The 20,811-nt window shown below is 36.7% G+C and overlaps 1 protein-coding gene and 1 long non-coding RNA gene across 3 annotated transcripts in view; one reads left to right on the top strand and one right to left on the bottom strand.

The window, feature by feature from the left end:
• The window catches only part of glra3 (glycine receptor, alpha 3), a 76,936-nt gene that overhangs the window by 2,090 nt on the left and 54,035 nt on the right, over positions 1 to 20,811 (bottom strand). The window contains exons 4-9 of one of the 2 annotated variants that reach the window (XM_077246670.1): positions 17,414 to 17,637; positions 16,391 to 16,473; positions 13,850 to 13,987; positions 4,625 to 4,839; positions 4,018 to 4,167; positions 1,665 to 1,781 (exon numbers count right to left, since the gene is read on the bottom strand). In XM_077246670.1, coding sequence (XP_077102785.1) covers positions 1,665 to 1,781; positions 4,018 to 4,167; positions 4,625 to 4,839; positions 13,850 to 13,987; positions 16,391 to 16,473; positions 17,414 to 17,637 — 927 coding nt within the window. The remainder of the gene's footprint in view (positions 1 to 1,664; positions 1,782 to 4,017; positions 4,168 to 4,624; positions 4,840 to 13,849; positions 13,988 to 16,390; positions 16,474 to 17,413; positions 17,638 to 20,811) is intronic. The other variant, XM_077246671.1, reaches the window with a different exon arrangement.
• On the top strand, positions 4,635 to 6,204 carry LOC143753879 (uncharacterized). Its single transcript, XR_013207831.1, has 3 exons — positions 4,635 to 4,783; positions 4,945 to 5,082; positions 5,731 to 6,204. It is a non-coding gene; the product is annotated as an uncharacterized LOC143753879 (long non-coding RNA).

Here is a 20,811-nt window from a genome sequence, read left to right as displayed (position 1 = left end):
AGTAAATTAGTGTTGGCACTCTGTTTTAGTTTTAAGAGATGTGCGTAACACTTTAAATGACTCCTGGGAAGTTTCTGCCAAAATAATGCCCTGCCAGCATGCACATTTAAGTTTTTTTTTACAAAAATCATTAGCTTTCAACAATGATTTTCAGACAAGAAGACTTTAGTGGAAAGAGGAAAATCCTAACCCATTACAAATCACAAACATTATTTTGTACTTATTTATTCCCCACTAATAAAACATAAGGAAAGATGGGTATGTTGCATTTACTGGAAGATAACAATTTAGTAAGCATCAAGCAATAGCAGTCATTTCACCGTCTAGGTATAGACCCGATATAGTCCAACTATGAGTAACAAACTTCTTGCCAAAATAAACTTGAATTTGGTTATTACCAAAATAGCTTGTGAGATGTATGATATTCCATCATGTAAGCAAAGTCAACAGTGATTACAAGGTGTTTTGTTTAATTTAATTTGATGTTTCATTTCATTTAATCTAATTGGTGACTTGTCTAATCTTGGGCTATGGTTAGAAATCAATACAATGTTCACTGACAGCCCAAATTTTGCCATGTTTTAGCCTAGACATCTGGGCTGTGTTTGGACGGCTATTAGACATCTTTTAAACTCAAAATTGCTTGCTGGGATGCAACTGAGATTAATTGAATGCAAGAGAATTTTGGGCAATGAGACATGTGATGCATCTTGAGTGTGACATCAGGTGAAAATATCATTTTATTATTTCAAAGTCATTATTTCAGTGATACTGGACATTTATCTTAATTTGTCTACTCATTTGATGATACTTGCATTCATTGGTATTCTGCCCCAATGGTTTAATAAAGTTTATATACTATTGTTATTTATATATATATATATATATATATATATATATATATATATATATATATATATATATATATATATAACTATTTTTATTTCAATATAATACATTTTGTTAAAATTTAAATGTGATGGCAAAGCTAAATTTCCTGTCTTCAGTGCCACATTTTCAGACATAATTCTAATATGCTGATTTGGTGCTCAGCCTTTTTTTATTAGTATCATCAGTGTTGGGCTTAATATTTTTGTGGAACATGTGATACATATATTTTTTTCCTTGCTCAAAAATCTTATTGACCCTAAACTTTTGAATGGTTCTGTATATTATCTTGAAATACACACATTGGGGGAATCTACAGATGTTAGATTCAAATCTTTTTTTTTTTCATAAGAATATAATTTATTATGTCATGCTCTATATAGACTGTTTTATTTAAAAACAGTGTAACAATTGTTAATTTATAAATATACCATTGTATACAGTTAATGTTCATTCAAATTAGATTAAGCCAATGTCAAACTTATACCACTAAATGTATACATATACTAGACATTAACATTAACTTACATAAATGCTCTAAAAATAATATCCAAAGCAATCAAATGAATCCATTATCATTATAAAAGACTCAAGTGGCTATTTAGTTAACATTATGATCACTAGTACTAAATGGTAAAATGATGTGACATGCTGTTTCATGAGGGCTGGACACTGAATGAACATGAGGAAGAAGGGGATGAAGAGGAGTGACTGTATAATGATCTCATCAGTCAACTGAAGGGACAGAGATGAAGTGCTGTGCGCTCTCTCTTTACCCAGTCATTGGATTCGTCGAGTTGGCCCATTGATCCGTAAACAGGCTCGGCACTGTGTAGGCCATTGATACGACGCAATGACTCGGTAAGCTCCTCATCAAATGTTTGATCGAAAGTCTTTCAGCACAGCAGGGGGATTGAAAGAGAGAAAGAAACACAAAGCATGCAAACTAATAAAATATAATGGCTCGCCACATGCAGGATATCATGCGAGGCCCATAATTGAAAAATAAATAAAACTATTAACCAGTAAGTGGCATTCAAAAATAACTTTTTCAGGCATGTACTGTAAAATAATGAAATTGCGTGAAAAATGTGTATTCTTTTTTTAAAAATCAAGTGGTTTCATCAGAATTGCAGCATCCAATATTGTGGCGGTGCCTGGACTGCTTGCACATGCATTTTATAATGTAATTTAAACATAATGCACTTTGTACCTCTTTTTTTCTCTTTATGAAAATTGCCAGAATATTCCACTGGCTAAGCATCATATCATGAGTCAATAATCTTCAAGCTCCATAGTGCCAGGGGAAATAACACCCCTGCCCACATGCAATATTAATTCACTCCAATAAGACAACATATAACCAGACAAAAAATGGTAATGTGACCTTTGTACTGTTCAGCAGGACTTAGCCTTTGTTTGAAATATGTTTGGTTACAGAGGTGTCAATTCCAGGGATCAGAAAGTAAAAGTCTTGCCATATGTTTATTCCACCCATTAACTCAGCCAGCTGATTTCACTAATTAGTTCTATCTCCTGGCTGAAAAACTGTGCTAATTAGCAAATCCAGGTGATTGGAACAAAATACTGAGGAGGAATTTTACTTTCTGAACCTGGACTTGACACCTCTGTTTGGTTATAAAGTTGCTTTATATGCCATCAAAATGCACTGAATACTTCTGTCCTCTAGGGGGCACTGGTGTATATGTGTAGGATTAACAATGTGGTAGCGTTTATTTGATACCAGTGTAAATGTGATTCCAGATGTTTATTTTAACTAGGAGATACAAATAACTACCTTTATTTTTATTATATGCTATATAATAAATAACATTATCAATGACAGACTGTTGTTAATGTGACCTTACATGTTGCTCAAACTTAACATCATAGTGTAACATTCCCAGTGTAACATCAGATCAACTCAACATGCCTTCCACAACATACACATTCAATCAGTTAAACTGTGTTTGGCTGTGTATTTAGTATGTATCTGAGCAGAGTATAAATGGCACAGAAATTCTGTCAGTCTCCCAATCATCTGCTTCAGTTACTGTCAAGTTCAAATACAGTGACAGTTTCTCCTCATACAGGGCATAATCCTTCCCATAGGATTTTCAAATTCACTTCACTGCTTTGAATGGTACTCTATTGGATTCTGTTTTTAGACGTATAATATGCTACAGATAATCTTCTTATAAGGTGAATTGTCATAAATGACCTTTATTACCATTCATCTAACTTGACAAAGGGTGTGTTTGCCACTGATATTTCCGAGAATATTTTTTTTTATAATCTTTAAACCCCAAGTTCAAAAAGGTTATACAAGAGCATATCCATTAATTTGATTGAACTAGCAGTCCAAGAGTGCTGCTTCTTGTGGAAATATTTTTCTTCGGAAGAGCAAAAATAAATATAAAAGCTGTTTCTGTAATATCAGTTATATTTTAATGTATTTATTTATAAAGCAATTAGTTTTGGTCCTCAAATCTGATTGGCTGAGCTGTGACTAGAGTGCCGAAATAACTGAACCTTTTCCTGTTTGTATAATTTTATATTTGTTGGGGTATTTCAGACAGTATGTCAGTATGTGCATTGGTGGGTATTTGTCAGTGACTCTTTCTACAGGTTACATTGTTACGTCGATTTGTTCTTAAACACAGAACTCATTTAAGAACAAAACGACAGCGACAGCATCAGTGTTGCAACGATTCTACTGTGGATTTGACTGGAACTATTTCCATTGACGGACCAAGATCAAACAAAGTAAATCAAAATAGTGTGTCTAAAATATAAGTTGCTCAATATTACCTTTTTATACAAGTAATATCAGACTCACAGTCATGTTGTTTTTCACAAACAGACTCAGTGTGCCATCAGGACTCATAAATACTTGCTACAAAATTTCTCATGATTTTTTATGGATAATAAATAAAAACAATTTACATTTGAGTTTAGACTTGTATGTGTCCACATCAACATGAAAGGTGAGAACTCTGTATTGTCACATACCTTCAAAACACAGGAAAGCAATTTACATCTTATCATAAATGTTCGTCTCACATTAATCAGATGTGTTTTGCATAATTTTGCGACAGATTGCCTGTTACAGTTCAGCTCAGTCCATACCTTTCCAGACTTCTTCCTTCTCCGTCGGAATCGTAAGAGTTCCTTGTGTTGCCGTGAAACAAAGTTGACTGCAGCATACTCCAACAGGGCAGAAAAGACAAATAGCAAGCACACAGCCATCCAGATGTCAATAGCTTTCACATAGGACACCTGCATGGCAGAAACACACAAAAACAGTTGTTCTCAGAGACCTTAATTAGACTTTGGCTTTTTCATTACAGCCTGCATTACAGCCAAGTCGTTTTATTATTGAACAACACAGGGACCCATTTGACTATTGTCCTCATCACCGCGATGAATCAGAGATAATTTTCTCTCTGCCGGGTGAAAAAGCCTATTTTCTGGAATGTTTAATTGTGTTACATAACTCAACTCATTTATGAATTTTTAATATGCAATACACACTGCACGCCTGCTTTCACACATGGACGCATTTACACATTCTACTGTGGACTGAATTAATAAATGATAACTGAGAATGAATGGCAGGAAAATAGATGCTTTGAAGTGCTGAAAAAACGTATATACCCTAATACTGATCAGTGATGTTCATATTTGTAACAAAGATGCTGCAAGGCTTTTACTTTGATGCTTTATGCACTCTGACCTTAGGTAAGGATGTCCTGGATCCAGAGCTCTGAGTTGTCATGGTGAGCACTGTGGTGATTCCCAGGGCGACACGGGCAGGAGCGGCATCCATGTTGATCCAGAAGGAGACCCAAGAGAGGATGACGATGAGCAGGCTGGGAATATACATCTGGATCAGGTAGTAGCCCATCTGTCTTTCCAGGTGAAAACGTACCTCGATGCATGTGAACTTGCCTTGCATGAAAAAAAGTTGACAGAGTAGGCATATGAAAAAATATAAATAAGGTTTTCTGCTACTACGCTACTTTCTCTCTAAGACCACTTTTATACAACTAAAAGGTCCTATTGCCTTGGAATCCTATTGGATGGAATATTTTGTGAATAGGCCTGTTCACCTGGCCATGACCTCACACAACCTGCGAACTTGCCTTGAAGCACATCATCTTGTTTTACTGGACTGAATAAATCAACATTCAAGTAAGTAAAATGTCTAAGATATATATTTGTATGTGTTTAGTAACATTTATGTACTCTTGAATGCTTTAATCATATTAGATTTTGAGCTTGTAATGTCAATGTTGTAATTTTACAATTTTAATTTTGGATGAAAGGGGTAACACAATTTACATGTGGACTTTCACATTACATGGATGAATTTTACTTCTCACCTGCTCCATGGGAAATAAATACTAATATATACATAATGTGTTTGATGATTCACATATTTTTAAATATCTTCCTTGTTACAATTTTGAGTTTTAATCCAAATTTAATTATTAAATGATAAGTTCAAGTTGAATTAGGGAATACATTTTCTTTTAGAATTTGAAAGTATTTGTGTAGCAATATTTGCAACTATCTGTATCTTATCATTTATAAAATATACCTTAACTGGTCTGGTCCTTTTCTGGGCTTAGCTTGTTTGACCAAATATCTGCTTGCTGCATGAGAGACAGGTGATAATGTTCTGGAACGTGGGAGCTATAAATGCTATTAGCATGATAAGTAGAGGGCACAATAAGCTAACCAGGCGGTATTTTGTGAATTCTTTCAAATGTGTAAGTATGATTGGGATATGGAAAATAACCAATGTTGTTTTTGTTTTTGTTTTTTTATTTATTTCAGAACCACCAGCCAGGAAAGACATTATATACAAAGTGCATGATGTCATTGATGCCGTCCAAACTGGGAACAGTGATTTTTAAATGGATTCTGATACAAATTATGAAGAGGAGTGTGGAGATTGCTGTGAACTGGAAACGGAAAATAAACAACCCAATGATCAGCCATCTGATGATTATGTGGATATCATGCCAACAAAATCAAGTCTATCAGACCATTCCCCGTGACAGGTATCGCTGGCTGAAAAAGTATTTTATCAGTCCCAACATTGATTTTTCAGGTCAGGATATCACTAATGATGTCGTCTCCCTTCAGACTCCACTGGAGTATTTCCGAAAGTTTGTGTCAGAAGATATGAACAAAATAGAGGATGCTGCAGACACTCTGGTAAAGACTACATCAGACTTTGCAGCAAGTGCAATGTCCACCTCTGATTCTCGGAGGACAAGAACTGCCTTTGTGACTATCATAATTGAATATGGCTATGAACACAGCTAAATCACATAAGTGCCAAAGTTTTCAGTTTTTGTAAATACAATCTCAATGTATTTTTAAAATGGTTTATTTTTCATAATATGACTTGTCCAATCTTTAATATTGTGTGATTATTAGTGTATACTGTAATGGGGCTACATACTGAAAGCAGTACACCCTGCAAATTAACCCTTAGATGTTCTTTACATTTGTTCAGACAGTGAGTGAAATCACAGAAAATCTGCTACCCAACTGGCACAATGTTGCAATTTTGCAAAGATTCCCTAAAAAAAAAAAAATCTATATTTGGGTCTTACATATTTAATCTGAAACAAAAGTGTAAATGAGGATGTAGGTTGTCCGACATATTGCAAAACCATGATGCCACAAGCTTAAAGTGTACTATTTATTTACATTTAAAAGCATATATTTGTTTCATATGTGGTTGTGGAATCATTGTAGACAGCCATTACAGACAGTTTTATTTATGCACATAATCCGCATGAAAGTTAGAAAGCACCTACTAAAAACGCCTGAGAGCTTTCAGCTGCAGTCTGTTTTTTTGTTCTCTGCAACTGAGCCTTTTCCTTTCTCAAAACAAATTTCTGCAAGGCTTGTCTTTCCTGAAAAGCAGGGAGACTGCTTTCACTTTTTCTGTCTCTTTTGTTCCAAACTCCCACAGAGATTTTTTTCTTGGTAATATTCCAGACTGTCCTACTCTCTAACCAGAGTGCACTTGGGGGGTAAAAATACACTTAAAAAAGTCAATGCATGAATGAAAAATCTGTAAACCTAAATGGAAATGTAAAGAATCACAAAATGAATGCTTGCTTAAACCTATACGTTGGCCTATACATGTAGTATATTAAAATGTGCCTAAACAAGTAATTGCTTCAGAAATGCTCCCTCTGTAACCTGCTCACTCTCTCACACAAACACACACTTCTAGTCTCCTCTGTATTTTGGGTGGTTGGAGCTGTCAACACTGTAGTTGAGGTGAACTGAGAATAAAGCCGCAGAGACTAAGGGAGAGAGGTGAGAGAAACAACAACAGGAGGAAGAGGGAAGGGAAAGGAACAGGCACCTAACGTTCCCATGACGGAAGTGGGGTGTGTTGCAGGCTCAGCAAACAACTCAACAGAATAAACCATCCAGATAGATTACAATGGATTGGGGTAAAAACAGATTGGACAACCACATCAGTGTTATTTCTCCCATAATTTGTAGTATATTTTAAGTAATATTTTAAAATTAGCACCATACTATGAACATCAGTTGGCTCTATAATCCATTTACCTCCCCGGTTTCTCAGTCATAATGTCAACCATACAAAGAAAAAAAGCTAAAGCAGAGAGGAAGTAGTCATAATAACAAGCTCTGTTTTGTTTTCCTGTGAGAGAGATTATGGTCATTGATCATAAATTTGTTTTCATATATATACCATAATTTCAGATGCATCGCATGACGTGCAAGGCATTAGTTCTTGGCGTTGTTAGTGTCCTACTTAACAGTTTGAGCTAATAAATTGTTGGAAAATTATTTCAATAAATTATTTATTTATTTATTTATTTATTTTGTACAATTTAATTTATAAAATTATGAAAATTAATCAAATTAATTAAGTTATAAAATTTTGCTCACCAAGCTTGCATATATTTGATCAAAAATACAGTAAAAACAGTAATAGTGTGAAATATTATTACAATTTAAAATAACTAAAATAATTTGTTTATTTTAATATATTTTAAAATGTATTTTATTCCTGTGATGGAAAAGCTGAATTTTCAGCAGCAATCACTTCAGTCTTCAATGTCACATGATGAAGATTTCAGAAATCTTTCGAAAATGCTGATTCAGTGCTCAAGAAACATTTATTATGAATTATCAATGTTTGAAAACAGTAGTGCTGCGTAATATTTTTGAGTTAACCATGACTGATGTTTTTAGGATTATTTGATGAAAATAACGTAAAGTTCAGGACTACAGTATACCTAAAGAAAAAAATCCTTATTTTTGGAGCTCAGGCAGAGATTATCTTTTTAGTACACTTCTTAATTTACATACTTAGGAAACCCAAAGGATCCTCAATCCTTTCAATCGTGGGCTTGCATTTGCTCAGGGATGCAAACCCACTGTGACATCACTAAAGCTGTGCCATGTGGTTATTTCACATCCCTCATGACTCAACTGATGGAACATGCAGGTCTGAGTGGGCTGAACTACATGACAGAGCAGGAAGTCTTGTGTGACAGAGAAGGAAATGTGTGAGCAATCATGCAGAAGGCCCTGTGTCCATCCTGTCACACTGGAGAGGGGAGATCACATTTAAAGAAGTGTTAATGAACCGATGCTGAAAGTAAAACGTCATTGTGGTGTTTAAAGGCTAATGTGATATTTAGCATCTAATGTGCCCCGTACCTGTTGTTATAGATCAACCGGGGCTGGTTGTATGAGTAATGAGATTGTAAAAAGGCCTTTGGGTAAATTTCAAGGGTTCTAAGTCTACATTACATTTATGCAATAACTCCATAGGGAAAGCATGCTTGCAAAGAAATGTCTACTTGCATAAAAGGGGCATTGATGATTATTCATTATGCAGGCACCAGTCTTATTTTCCCACATATAATACTAGCATATACAGAAAGTGTAGTATATTTTCATAATGTAAAAGTGTGACAGTGTGTCAGTGACTTGAAAGATCCCATATATCTCAAGTATTGAATTATTGATTCCTTACTATAAAAATGCAACACAGGCAATTGGACACTAAGGGGTGTTCAACCAATCAGAGGTGCCTGCAGCGGATATGCTAAGAGATCAATATATTGTATACAGGTCAGTTTGAATTAATCACTCTAAAAATGCAATCAAATAGTAAAACTGATCAATTCAGTTTGATTGTACAAGCCAAACTGAGCCAACATCCTACTAAACTTGTAATACCCAAAATGCATAAATTGTAGTATTACTGCAATGATTTTTACAAATTTAAGCATTTGTAAAGTGTGATAAGAGAGTTCAACTCTTTCCTAAAGCTGGTAGACTGTTATTTATTGTATATTTGTATATGTCTCAGGGGATCCTTGTTCTGATGCTCTACCAACCAAGTAGCGCTCGAAAAGGGGTCCTGAAAAAAGGTGTAAGACCCCTGATGTGGGGCACTGTTAAAGCCAGAGGCTAAATCACTGCACTGTGCGAAAAAGTCACGATTTTGTCATCTCTGATTACAATACTTAATTAGTCTGCTCTGATAGGACATTTTGACAACATTTCAGCACCCTGCTGGCCTAGATACAGCAGCATTAACACAACAGCTGAATTGAGTTTACCATGCCTTCTTTGCTAGAAGCCTTGCTGTGGTACAGTTCTTGTTTGCTGACTTAATCGCAGTTGTATTAAAAAAAGATAAACAAAGCATTGTAAAATAAAAACGAGTGAGAGTGAGTGTGTGTGTGTGTGTGTGTGTGTGTGTGTGTGTGTGTGTGTGTGTGTGTGTGTGTGTGTGTGTGTGTGTGTGTGCGTGTGTGTGTGTGTAAAAAAAAGAGAATTAAAAGAGTAAATATAAAATATAAAATGGGTTTAAACATTATGAAATATAACAGAAAAGAGTAAAAGTCCAATTATACCTCGGTAGATGGTAATAGCTTTTGGACTTTATGATCATGATGTAAGTAAAAATGAAACAACGTGAAAGACATGGTACATGTTTATAATAAAACGTATTTTGATGGTAATTGCTCTAAGTTATTATAACTATTTTTATTACAATATTTCCTGCAGAGGATTTTTAACAATATTTATATATTTAGATTAATTCATATCTGACCAGTTTGGGGTCTATTGATCTCTGGTTTCTGCATTTTTCTTCTCTACTTTTTCAAACATACTTTTGCAGTGTGGAGTATGCATAAAGGAAGTATGTTATTCATAAATAAAAATATATATATACAATTCCCTAAGTGCTTTGCAATTGTCTTTTACCTTTTATTTGGACACTTAACTGTCAACTCAATCAATATCAATATGCATTTGTGAGCAAATATTGATTTAATTACCGAGTTAGAAATTTGAACTGAGTCCAGGGAATAATATGACTGACATGTAGCTCCCTATAGACCTTATGTAGCTCCCTATAGACCTTATGTAGCTTTGCCCCTTTTCAGCTCTGTGTTCGTTATGTTCTGTCTTCCGCTTTGTATTTCCACAGCAGGAAGGTAAGATCTTATAGATTTATGAATGAACCCCTTATTTAAAAATATTCCCGGTCTACTAACAATGAACTGCTACACACAACTCCTTCAAACATTATAATGTATGACAACTTTCGTCAAGAACTCTACAATCAGTAAATCCACTTTACCAGCTAATTACTCTTCGTCAGCGATGCCATATAAATATATATTTGTATACAGAGCTGTATACAGAACTTCCACAAAAACGGAAGTTCAAACACAACATCACAAGATGGCTACTTGTTTCCCTGGTACATAGAGCTTGAGTGATCGAATGGAATTGAAGCGTAGTTCAGGCAGACCACTGATCGCTAAACAATATCAGCTGACGCTCAGCTAATTTGTTACTCCACCTACTCTAATCTACTATAGTTTTTTTTAGCTCATTCAAGAAATGCTCCGCAGTCTGTCTAACAGAGATTTACACCCACCTCCACCCCTTCACCTCCTAGTATCTTCATAATAGAGCAGTGGATTCTGTATAGAAACTCTATGTACATAATAATTGTATCTGCTTCTGTAAACATATGCTAAGAAACATTTGGTTATTAAAAGGCTTGGGGGATTTGTGTCTCAAGGATGTATCTCAAGCTGTCTAGTATGGCAGCTCGAGCACCTTAGAGTCTAAGCCTCTCGCCAAATCCAAAGATTGTCTATAAATTTCATTCTCAAAGTGGTCCTGACTGAAATAAGGTCCATAGAAGCATACAGTGCCCCGAACACAACTGCCAAGAGATTTCTTGTCGAGAGAAAAGAGACCTTTGAATCTCAGTGGTCTTACAGTACCCTCCGATTCTCTATTACTTTTTTTCTTTTTTTCCCTGCGGTTTTCCATTTCTCTTGCCTATCAAGTCGGAGATCTCTCTCTCTCTCTCATTTTATCCTCACAAAATAGTTTGAGGCAACCTGACCTTGACCCACCAGCATCTGTCATTCATCCTGTCACAAAGTCCCTCTGAGGTAAAACACGCAGGGAGACAAAACAGCCAGCACACACCTCTTCCCTCGGGATTGTGTGGTCTTCTGGTATACAGTATGTACTACTGATATAACTGTAATATGTTTCAAACACAGGCAGAAATAAAAGTACTGAATAACTAATTCAATTACATCTGACAAGGCTAATGAGAGATTGGTCATTAAGGATCTATTTGACAGGATGATGGGTGCAATAGAGATTCGTACAATTCTGCAATGCGCTGACGATATACTGAGCTTACAAGCTTATCATGATTTTGTCTGTTTTTTAAAGATATTTCCAAGAAATCCTTTAGAAGTCTTTATAACAGTGTTTTAACTAGTTTTGCTGTTATTTTGTTTGTTTTGAAGATAACTTTCTCTAAATTGCAGATTTAGGTTTGTTTCAAGGACACTAAGCCAAATGTGTTGCGTAAAATACTGGGCATTGTATAACTTTGTTAATTGATAGATACAATTAGCAAGTCTCAGGCAGTGAATACTCACTGACAGTGTTTCCTTCTCTCCCACCCTTGATGTTTACATGTTATGTGATAAGGCCAAGCAGGCACAATTGATTCATAATTGAGGCATTTAGACATGTTATAACAAGCTATTTTGAGGTAAAAAAAAAAAAACGCTCCTTAAAGGAGCTGTATGTAAGAAATTTATTTCAATTAATCATAAAATGGCCCTGATATGTCAGTAGACATTAAGAAATCATGTTCATTTCAAATACTTATATCACTGACAACAGTAGTCCGGCCAGGATTTTGTCATTTAAAAAGTGAAGTTGCAGCCCTCCACTGATGTTGATGTTGTCATGTTGTGTTTTAGTCTGATGCGCCACCCTCCACCTATCTACCAATCACAAGGTCAGTAGTGTTGCGGCATCCGGATTGCCAGCTCTGCTCTAGTTACCACAGCTGCAGCTACAAACGTGTCTCTAATGTTGCGAAACCAAAAAAATATTGTTATGAATCCGAAATACTAAGTGACAAAGTCCGAAATAAAACAAGGATCTGTATAGGAGATGCCTTAGAAAGATGGAGACAGCTGAAAACGGAGAAGAATTTCTGGACAGGTAAGATTCATCTATGTTTGGCTAACTTAAATGGACATTTCAAATATACATGACAGTCGAACAAAGTTATGCATGTTCGTGCAAAGTATTGTTACGTTAGCTCATATGGAGGAGGTGGGTCATCGAATTGAAAAGGTAAGGAATTGCTTGGGTAATAAAAACGGCGAGTCGTCATTGCTAACATTATCAGAGCCCGTTTTTCTGTCATTATGCTGAGACGCTGAGGAAAACAACGTTAGCACGCCCATTATTGTTTATCATGCAAGTTCTACAGCCAAAAATAATAGAATGACATGTAATCTTTCACATCACATATTTTAGCGTTATGGACGTATACTGCAGGGTAAGTTAAAAAATACAGCTGGTCGCTTTCACTTATAGCGTCAGCTAAATGAATAGCTGTATCTTTGATATTGGCAACACACAGTGACAGAGGCTTGTGCTTGTACTTACGTTAATGACAGAGACCTACCGTTACAAGTTAGACTAACAAGCTAAGTTACTGTTCTAACAATGTAGCCTACTGTCACATACGAGCGTACATCTTTATGATTATATTTGGCTAATCGCCATTAGTACATTTTTGAGATATATAATTACTTTGCAAAACATCTCTCATTTGAAGCATAAACATAATTAACAGAAAAAGCTTCTTGTAGCAGCCTACGTTCCTGCTGGATCCTGCAGCCTATCTGGCAAACTCGAGTCAGGGCGGAGGGGGAGGGGATACATGGCTCTACAGTAATTAGATTGCAGTACCAGTTTTGGCCACAATCTTACATACGGCTCCTTTAACCTTGCGTCTCATTGAAGTAAGATTGCAAGCACATTCTCCTGGATTTATTTTCTCTTTCCACCTCTCCAACAGTCTTTTTCTGTTGGGATGTGACCCAAAAATAAGTCACAAGTGATAGTGTTAAGGACAGTAGGGAAGAGCAATCATAAATGCAAATAATGAAATGCTTCTATACTCTTTAATCATCCTTAGAATAGGAAAATTAGAGGCTATTCACATATTTTGTTGTTGACACAAAAGTCTATACGTCCAATTGATCTCTGCGATATTTCATTTTGAGGGAAATTCATCTGGCACATGTTCTAAGCTTGCCAAATTAGCCAGATGCTTACATGGACAGGTTATGTGACATCCTCTCATCCTTGAAACCCATGAACAAGAATATTATTTACTGTGAATTGATGGCTTCTGAAAGCATGGAACTATCAACATTTTATTTACGTTTAGACTAGACTGTAAATCGAAAAAGTCATACATTTTCCTGTTCAGCCTTTTTCATGTTAATAATATACTGTATGTCGCTGAGCATATGCAGTTGATCAGTTTAAATTTTGTTGTATGACATGTTTTGAAAATTACCTGTGTTGTAGTGCTTGGTGCAGTATCTTAAATCAGACTCATCCTTGAGAATGAACTGTGGGAGGGTCAGTCCGTCGGCCACCTGTACAGGTCCCTTCTCTTGCCACTCAAAGATCAGGTCATTCATTGTGTAGCCAACTAGGAGGAATACCAAGAGAAAACTTTTAGCATATTTTGAGCCATGTGGACCTTGAATGCAACTTCTAAAACACAAAAAATAATATTATCTTTGATATTTGAAATCTGATAAATAAGTTTTATAATTATTGTTGGGATGATCAGTGCCCTAGTTGCCTAGTTCTGGCCTTTTGGTGAATTTTGCCATTTTGAAGCAAAGTAACTTGCAACTTCGCACTAGGGAATCTGTGTCTCAGGTGTGGCGAGTATTCTAAGGACTAGAGAGAGCGACCTCTTATTCACAAGATAAGATTCCAAACATAGACATAAAGTGCAGCTTAGCCTTGCAGTGTCCAAAAGTGATGGTTTAAAGGAATTTGACACTATACAGAATACTTGTGTTCTGGAATGTGAAAGTGTATATATATACATATTTGTGTGGGGTTGTTTTTTTCTGTAGTTGTACTGCCTCACTACGCATGCACTATTCACACTACTTATACTACAAAACAGCATAGAATAGTGCTTAAAGGAATAATTTATTTATAAATAAAAGTTCTGTCATCATTCACTCCTTTCAGTTGTATGCATTTCTATCTTCTGCTGAACACAAAGGATTATATTTTGAAGAATGTCAGTAACCAATCAGTTGATGGACTTCCTTTTTTCCCTACTATGGAAGTCTATAGGGTCCATCAACTGTCTGCTTACCGTCATTCTTCAAAATATCTTCCTTTCTGTTCAGCAGATTTGAAACAACTTGAGGGTGAGTAAATGATGACAGGATTTTCATTTTTAAGTGAACTATTCTTTTAAGTATGCAAATTGGGATGCACTTACTGTTTGCATACCTAGAAATCAATGAGAAGTGCACTAAACTGAATCCAACCTGTCACAAAATGGTCTGTGACTTCTTTTAATGAACAGCTACTTTTTCATTAAGTGTAAATTAAAAAAAATAATAACAAATTCAAAACAAATGCAAAACATGTTAAAGATTAGCTGATAGGCTGTTGATTCATTAAATGATAAGCTGTTACCCCATAAAAGCAGTTTATTAGTGCTCAAATTTGGTCATCTTCGGAACACAAATTAAGATATTTTTGATGAAATCTGAGAGGTTTGGAGTGACATGAGGGTGAGTAATTAATGACAGAAATTTCATTTTTGGGTAAACCATCCCTTTAAAGTTGCTTTGGTTGCAGTACAGAAGACATGGAGGATGAATCAGACGAAAGGGCCATTTCAGAGCCGCCCATGCAGCCGAATCAAATATTAAACATGTAAATAATTTTTATCCATGAAAACAAACAAGAAAACAAACAACCCTAAGCTCTGGCTGAATTCTTGTTATTCCTTACTAAAATTAAATGGGGAAAAAATGTTTCTTGTTTCTCTTTATTTATTTTTACATTGAAAATCAAATAATCAGAAGGTACACGAACCACTGTGGACCTGATGTGATTTTTAATACAAATTTGCTGAAATGCACATTTGAACTATAGCCTATAACTATATTGCAGAATATAACTATAGCCTATAACTATAGAACAATAACTGCAGTAGCCTACATACTGAAAATCTGCAAGGCTTCATTAAGAAGACAAATCATATCACAAAGCATTAAGCTGTTCACCAGCACAATAGGCTGCAACTGCACCGGAAAATGTATGGTGTGATGTTTCTCGATATAGCTGTAGTGTCACTTTTGCTTCTCTTGGTGATACCACTTTACTGATGGGAAGGTGAATCTTCTCATTATTCTATTCTATTCTATTCTATTCTATTCTATTCTATTCTATTCTATTCTATTCTATTCTATTCTATTTAATGAGCAAGCTTTTTCTAACAGAGACTAAAATTGTGTCAGAAACTGTCTTCTCATTTTACATTGTTGTGCATCATCAAGAGCCTTTCAATGAGCAACTCTCATAGCAACATGAACAGGGCCACTCTAAAATATGCAGTTGTGAAGACATATTCCCCATGACATGGGGCCTTTCTTTAAAAGCCTCAACCCCAGCTCAGAGCACTCATCATGGGAGAGATCGAGGGAGATGTGGCATGTTTTCAAGTCGACAGAAAGCTTTTGGAATGATTTACCAAACACTTTGACCACTAGCTTCACTTATCTTCAACCAGGCACACAGTACTCAGACTAGAGAGAGGTCAGATGTCTTCAGGGTCCTTCCCACATATAAAGACATCATTTAGCACGACCATGCCAGGTAAACGCTAAAGCCAGACATGCTTCATATTGTATCAAATCTACTATTGACATCATCCTGGCTACCGGCTGAAGTTATCAAATTGTCACATTATCAAATGAGAAACACTGTTTGCTTTCCACACAAATATGTACGAGGGGTGGGGGGAGTTACATAACAAGCTCTTGATGAGAGGAGGTCATACGAGATTACTCACAACTTTCCAGCTGCATTATGCACGTCTGCACATCCATGGGGAAATTCTTCAGATCCATTGGACAAGAGAGTGTCAGTGTCAATCTAAAAATTGAATGGAAAAAAAAAATCGATTTTATAAATCATACACACGCATTTTGTTTTAATAAACCGTAGAAAACATGCAAAAAATGCAAATGCAATTCAATGTACATTTTCTGAATGTTTGTGAAAATCCACAGCTCAGACAAAGAAGGGAATCAAAGAGGAGGGCTTTGAGCATCCGAAGCTGCTTGAGTGGTGGAATTTCTGATCGAGGCCACTAAAGCAGAGGAGAGACGAGTCTGACAGCCGCAGATTGGCCATGTTTTAATTACACACTTTCTCCCTTTGGGCACCACGTGAATTTCAGTCAGAGTGAATCGTCTGTGGTCTCACATCTGCTCAGCTTTCCGTCAAATCTTCTCAAAAGCCTGACATAATTTACCACTCACTATTAACTCCAGCACAACCCATCAACCCTCATGCTGCCACAATAATGTTATTTTCTTATAGCTTCACTGCAGTGATTGATATTGAATAACATTGTTTATCCTGACATTTGTTTAGGAGTTGGGGGGGGGGGGGGGGGGGGGGGGCGTTGTCTAATACAAAACTGTATCTTTTACTAAAACCAACCGAATTTTTTTTTTAAAGCAGAATACAGTAGATGCAAACCATTCAGTAACTGTATTACAAGTAAAATATATGTTAATCGACAAAATATGCTATACAGTATATGATAATTGTAACCATGTTGAATAAATGTGTATGAGACTGAATTGAAGACAATCAATATCAGAAACCTATTCCATCATCTGAAATATAATGAATCTTACTGATAATACAGCTCTATAGGGCCGAAACACATGCTGGAATTTGAAATGGTTAAATGCAGTGTTCAATTACATTTCAGTGAAACAAAGTAATTTGGGACATTTCATTTATTGATTTCAAATGCTTTCCATGCCCCATAGTTATTCTCACTGGTGCTGAAGGGTCTCACCTGATTGAATAGAGGACATTTCCATTTTTGAATATTCTCAAGAGCTTGTTGTCAGTGGTGACTTCGTGGAAGTGCGCTCCCTTCTCGTTGGCGAAGAACAGATCAGGCTTCCAAATGGAGTCTAACATAGAGGGATCCAGGTCCAGGGAGTCATCTGGGTACTCGCTGTAAGCTAACCGAGGGTCGTTCCACTGCTGCCGGAGGAATATGTTCACTCTGTAATCCTAAGAGACGAGTAAGTGCTTAACATCAGTCAAGGCAAATAGCACCAAAGATTTGAAACAGGCCTCTCTGCCGGTTTTAAATCAGACATAATGGGTACTTTCATGTACAAGCATGCACAACTGCTGGAACATTTACACATTCAATGCACTGCTATTTACATTTTCACAATTATATGTGTGATATGCAAAATCCTTCAAGGGTAAAACAAGTGCCACTAAATATACATTAAATATGGGCTAAAAGTTTGAAAACCACAACATTAGATAAATAATTAATGATTTCGTACTGTGATAAGGTGTGTAATATCATCAGTATAATGTTGTGACAGGCCATGGAGTTTAGCCAACTGTTACATTGCCAACAGTTATATTAGATATAATATCTTAGCAGTTTAGCAAAGGTTATGCCTCCAAGAGGTTACTTCTCCAAACCAATCATTGGGCATGTCGAAACACATACATCAATCAGATCTGTTCTGTCCTGCTGTATATGGTGTGAAACGTGACAGACAAGGAAGCAAAATGTTTTTGTTTTTTTTAAAGATGCAGTCATGCTTTGTTGAATATGTAAAAATCTGTTAGAATATATTAAAACTATATGTGCATGTCTGAGAAACAGGATCTTTTTTCTCTCTGTCAATTTATCGTAGAGCATATCACAGACATGTCATTCTATTTGTGTGAGACACAGCCCACAGCCCATATTGAATTAAAGTTCTGAGGGGAAAATGTTATACAGTTTTATATATGCCATAATTTTCATGATATTTGCCTAGAGGCCTGGCAGAATTGCATGAGTAATGAAGAAAAAAACCTTAATGAACCTCAACAATAAGCTTGCAGACAGAGATACAATCATTTGAAACTAATAAAAGCTGAAAGAAAATGTTAAAAACGCATCCAAGTATTCAAGCATCCAAGTACAACATTCAAGTTTTTGACAACAATAGTTCAGAATTTTAAGAATATACAATAGTCAGACTGAATTTGCCTGAAAGCTATAAGACGAGCAGTCACTAATAATTGAATGGAAGGTGACGGCGCGTGGGTGTTTATTTGTTAGGCAGCTAGGCGGATAGAGAACCGGGAGGTTTTTATATTTTATGTGTCTTTCTAAAACACTCAAAGAACTTCATTAGAAGGTCTGTGCGTCTGAGTGCATGAGCGGTGGGATAATGAAAGGAGGTTCTGCTCATGTAGTTCCACATGGGAAATAGGTGCAACACAGTTAGTGGCTAGGCAAATCTCAACTGTGTCAGATCCGGAATTTGTCAGCAGTCATGCAAACGTCTCAAGGCTGAGGATGGAGCACACAAACAGGAAAGCATCAGTTCCCTTTCGTAGTCACTCCGAGTTACATCGGATGACGACGAATGGGGGTTTTGCTTAGAACACCTATCGACTTCGAGTATTACAAAACGAGCCAATGGCGATGAAATGCCATGGGTCTGCGGAATTTGCATAGCGTATCTCCGCCCCACTGCGTGGGTATAAAACGAGGACACCGGCAACATGCAGATATGTTTTCGCTTCTGAGCCAAGAGTATGTCTTCACTCCACAGCCATCTCTGACTTCGCTCTACGAGACGAGCTTCTCTCTCCTTGGGGTGACGGCGATCTGCAGCGAGCTCACAGTGCCTGCTGATCTGTGCAGTGATCTGCCAGTGTGTGTGTGTCTCCCTGTGCGCTTCAACATCGCGGAGTTTTTTCTCCTCTCATAAAAGAGCTTGCACGCCGTTTTTTAAAGATGGCTCGCCCGTGCATTTCTGGTTGCAGCGGACTGGTATCGGACTCTGATGGGCACGAGCGCTGTCTAGTGTGTTTGGGCTTTGATCATGCTTGAACAGCGCTCGTGGATGACTCATGTTCTCTCTGGGAACGTGATCGTCGTGTCATATATAGGTCGAGACTCGGTGAACTCGCAAGAGTGAGAGTCCCCTCATCCACCACCCGATCTTCGGCTGGTGGCCAGGGTGACCTGAGGGTGTTGGTCTGGAACAAGGCGCCGACTCTGTGTCCACGCCCCAGCCCCCCCTCTTTAATGACCACTACTTGGTAACTTGCATATTACGCACTGCTGTAATATGTCATGCTGCGCCACGTTATCGACCAGGTAGAACAATTCGTCCATCCACCATAGATCATTTCTCAAATAGCTTATCTGATCTGTCTCAGCTGCTGCCTGAACCCAAACAAACAGATGAATTAGACGAACTAACTAGCACTATGAGCAACATTCTCTCTAGAACATTGGATATTGTTGCACCCATTAGATTAAAAAAGGTCAGAGAAAAAAGTATAGCACCATGGTACAATAATACTACGTATGTTTTAAAGAGAGAAACCCGTAATTTAGAGCGTAAATGGAAAAAAACTAATTTAGAGGTCTTTAGAATCGCGTGGAAAGACAGTATGTCACGTTATAAAAAGGCACTTAAAACGGCCAGGGCTGAGCACCTCAGCAAATTAATAGAAAACAACCGAAATAATCCAAGGTTTTTATTTAATACCGTGGCTAGACTAACAAATAAACAGACGTCGTCTGAACAAAATACCTCGTTACAGTTTAGTAGTAATGATTTCATGAACTTCTTCACCGAGAAAATTGAAAGCATCAGAATCAAAATCGTAAACGTTCGATCTTTGCTCGCGCCTTATAATTCGGCCGCAATTATCACCCCGCAAGAACAATTACAATGCTTTACAACCATAGAACAAAAAGAGTTAAATAAACTTATCACTTCATCTAAAACAACAACATGTTTATTAGATCCTATACCAACTGAACTACTGAAAGAAGTGTTACCTGTAGTGGAAGAGCCTCTTCTCAATATTATTAACTCATCTTTATCTTTAGGTCATGTTCCAAGAACGTTCAAGCTGGCAGTTATAAAACCTCTTATTAAGAAACCACAATTAGATCCAAATAACCTAGCAAATTACAGACCCATTTCGAATCTTCCATTTATGTCAAAAATATTAGAAAAAGTTGTGTCCGCTCAACTCGGCTCTTTCTTGCAAGAAAACGACATCTATGAAAAGTTTCAGTCTGGATTCAGGCCACATCATAGCACTGAAACTGCGCTTGTTAGAATCACAAATGATTTACTTTTAGCTTCGGACCAAGGCTGTATCTCAGTACTAGTTTTACTTGATCTTAGTGCTGCGTTCGAT

Source organism: Siphateles boraxobius, unplaced genomic scaffold, assembly GCF_051911475.1.
Source record: "Siphateles boraxobius isolate OS27281-9 unplaced genomic scaffold, OSU_SipBor_1 29, whole genome shotgun sequence".
Lineage (NCBI taxonomy): Eukaryota > Metazoa > Chordata > Actinopteri > Cypriniformes > Leuciscidae > Siphateles > Siphateles boraxobius.
The sequence above is the reverse complement of the archived record's forward strand: the minus strand, read 5'-3'. Positions and strand labels throughout refer to the sequence as shown.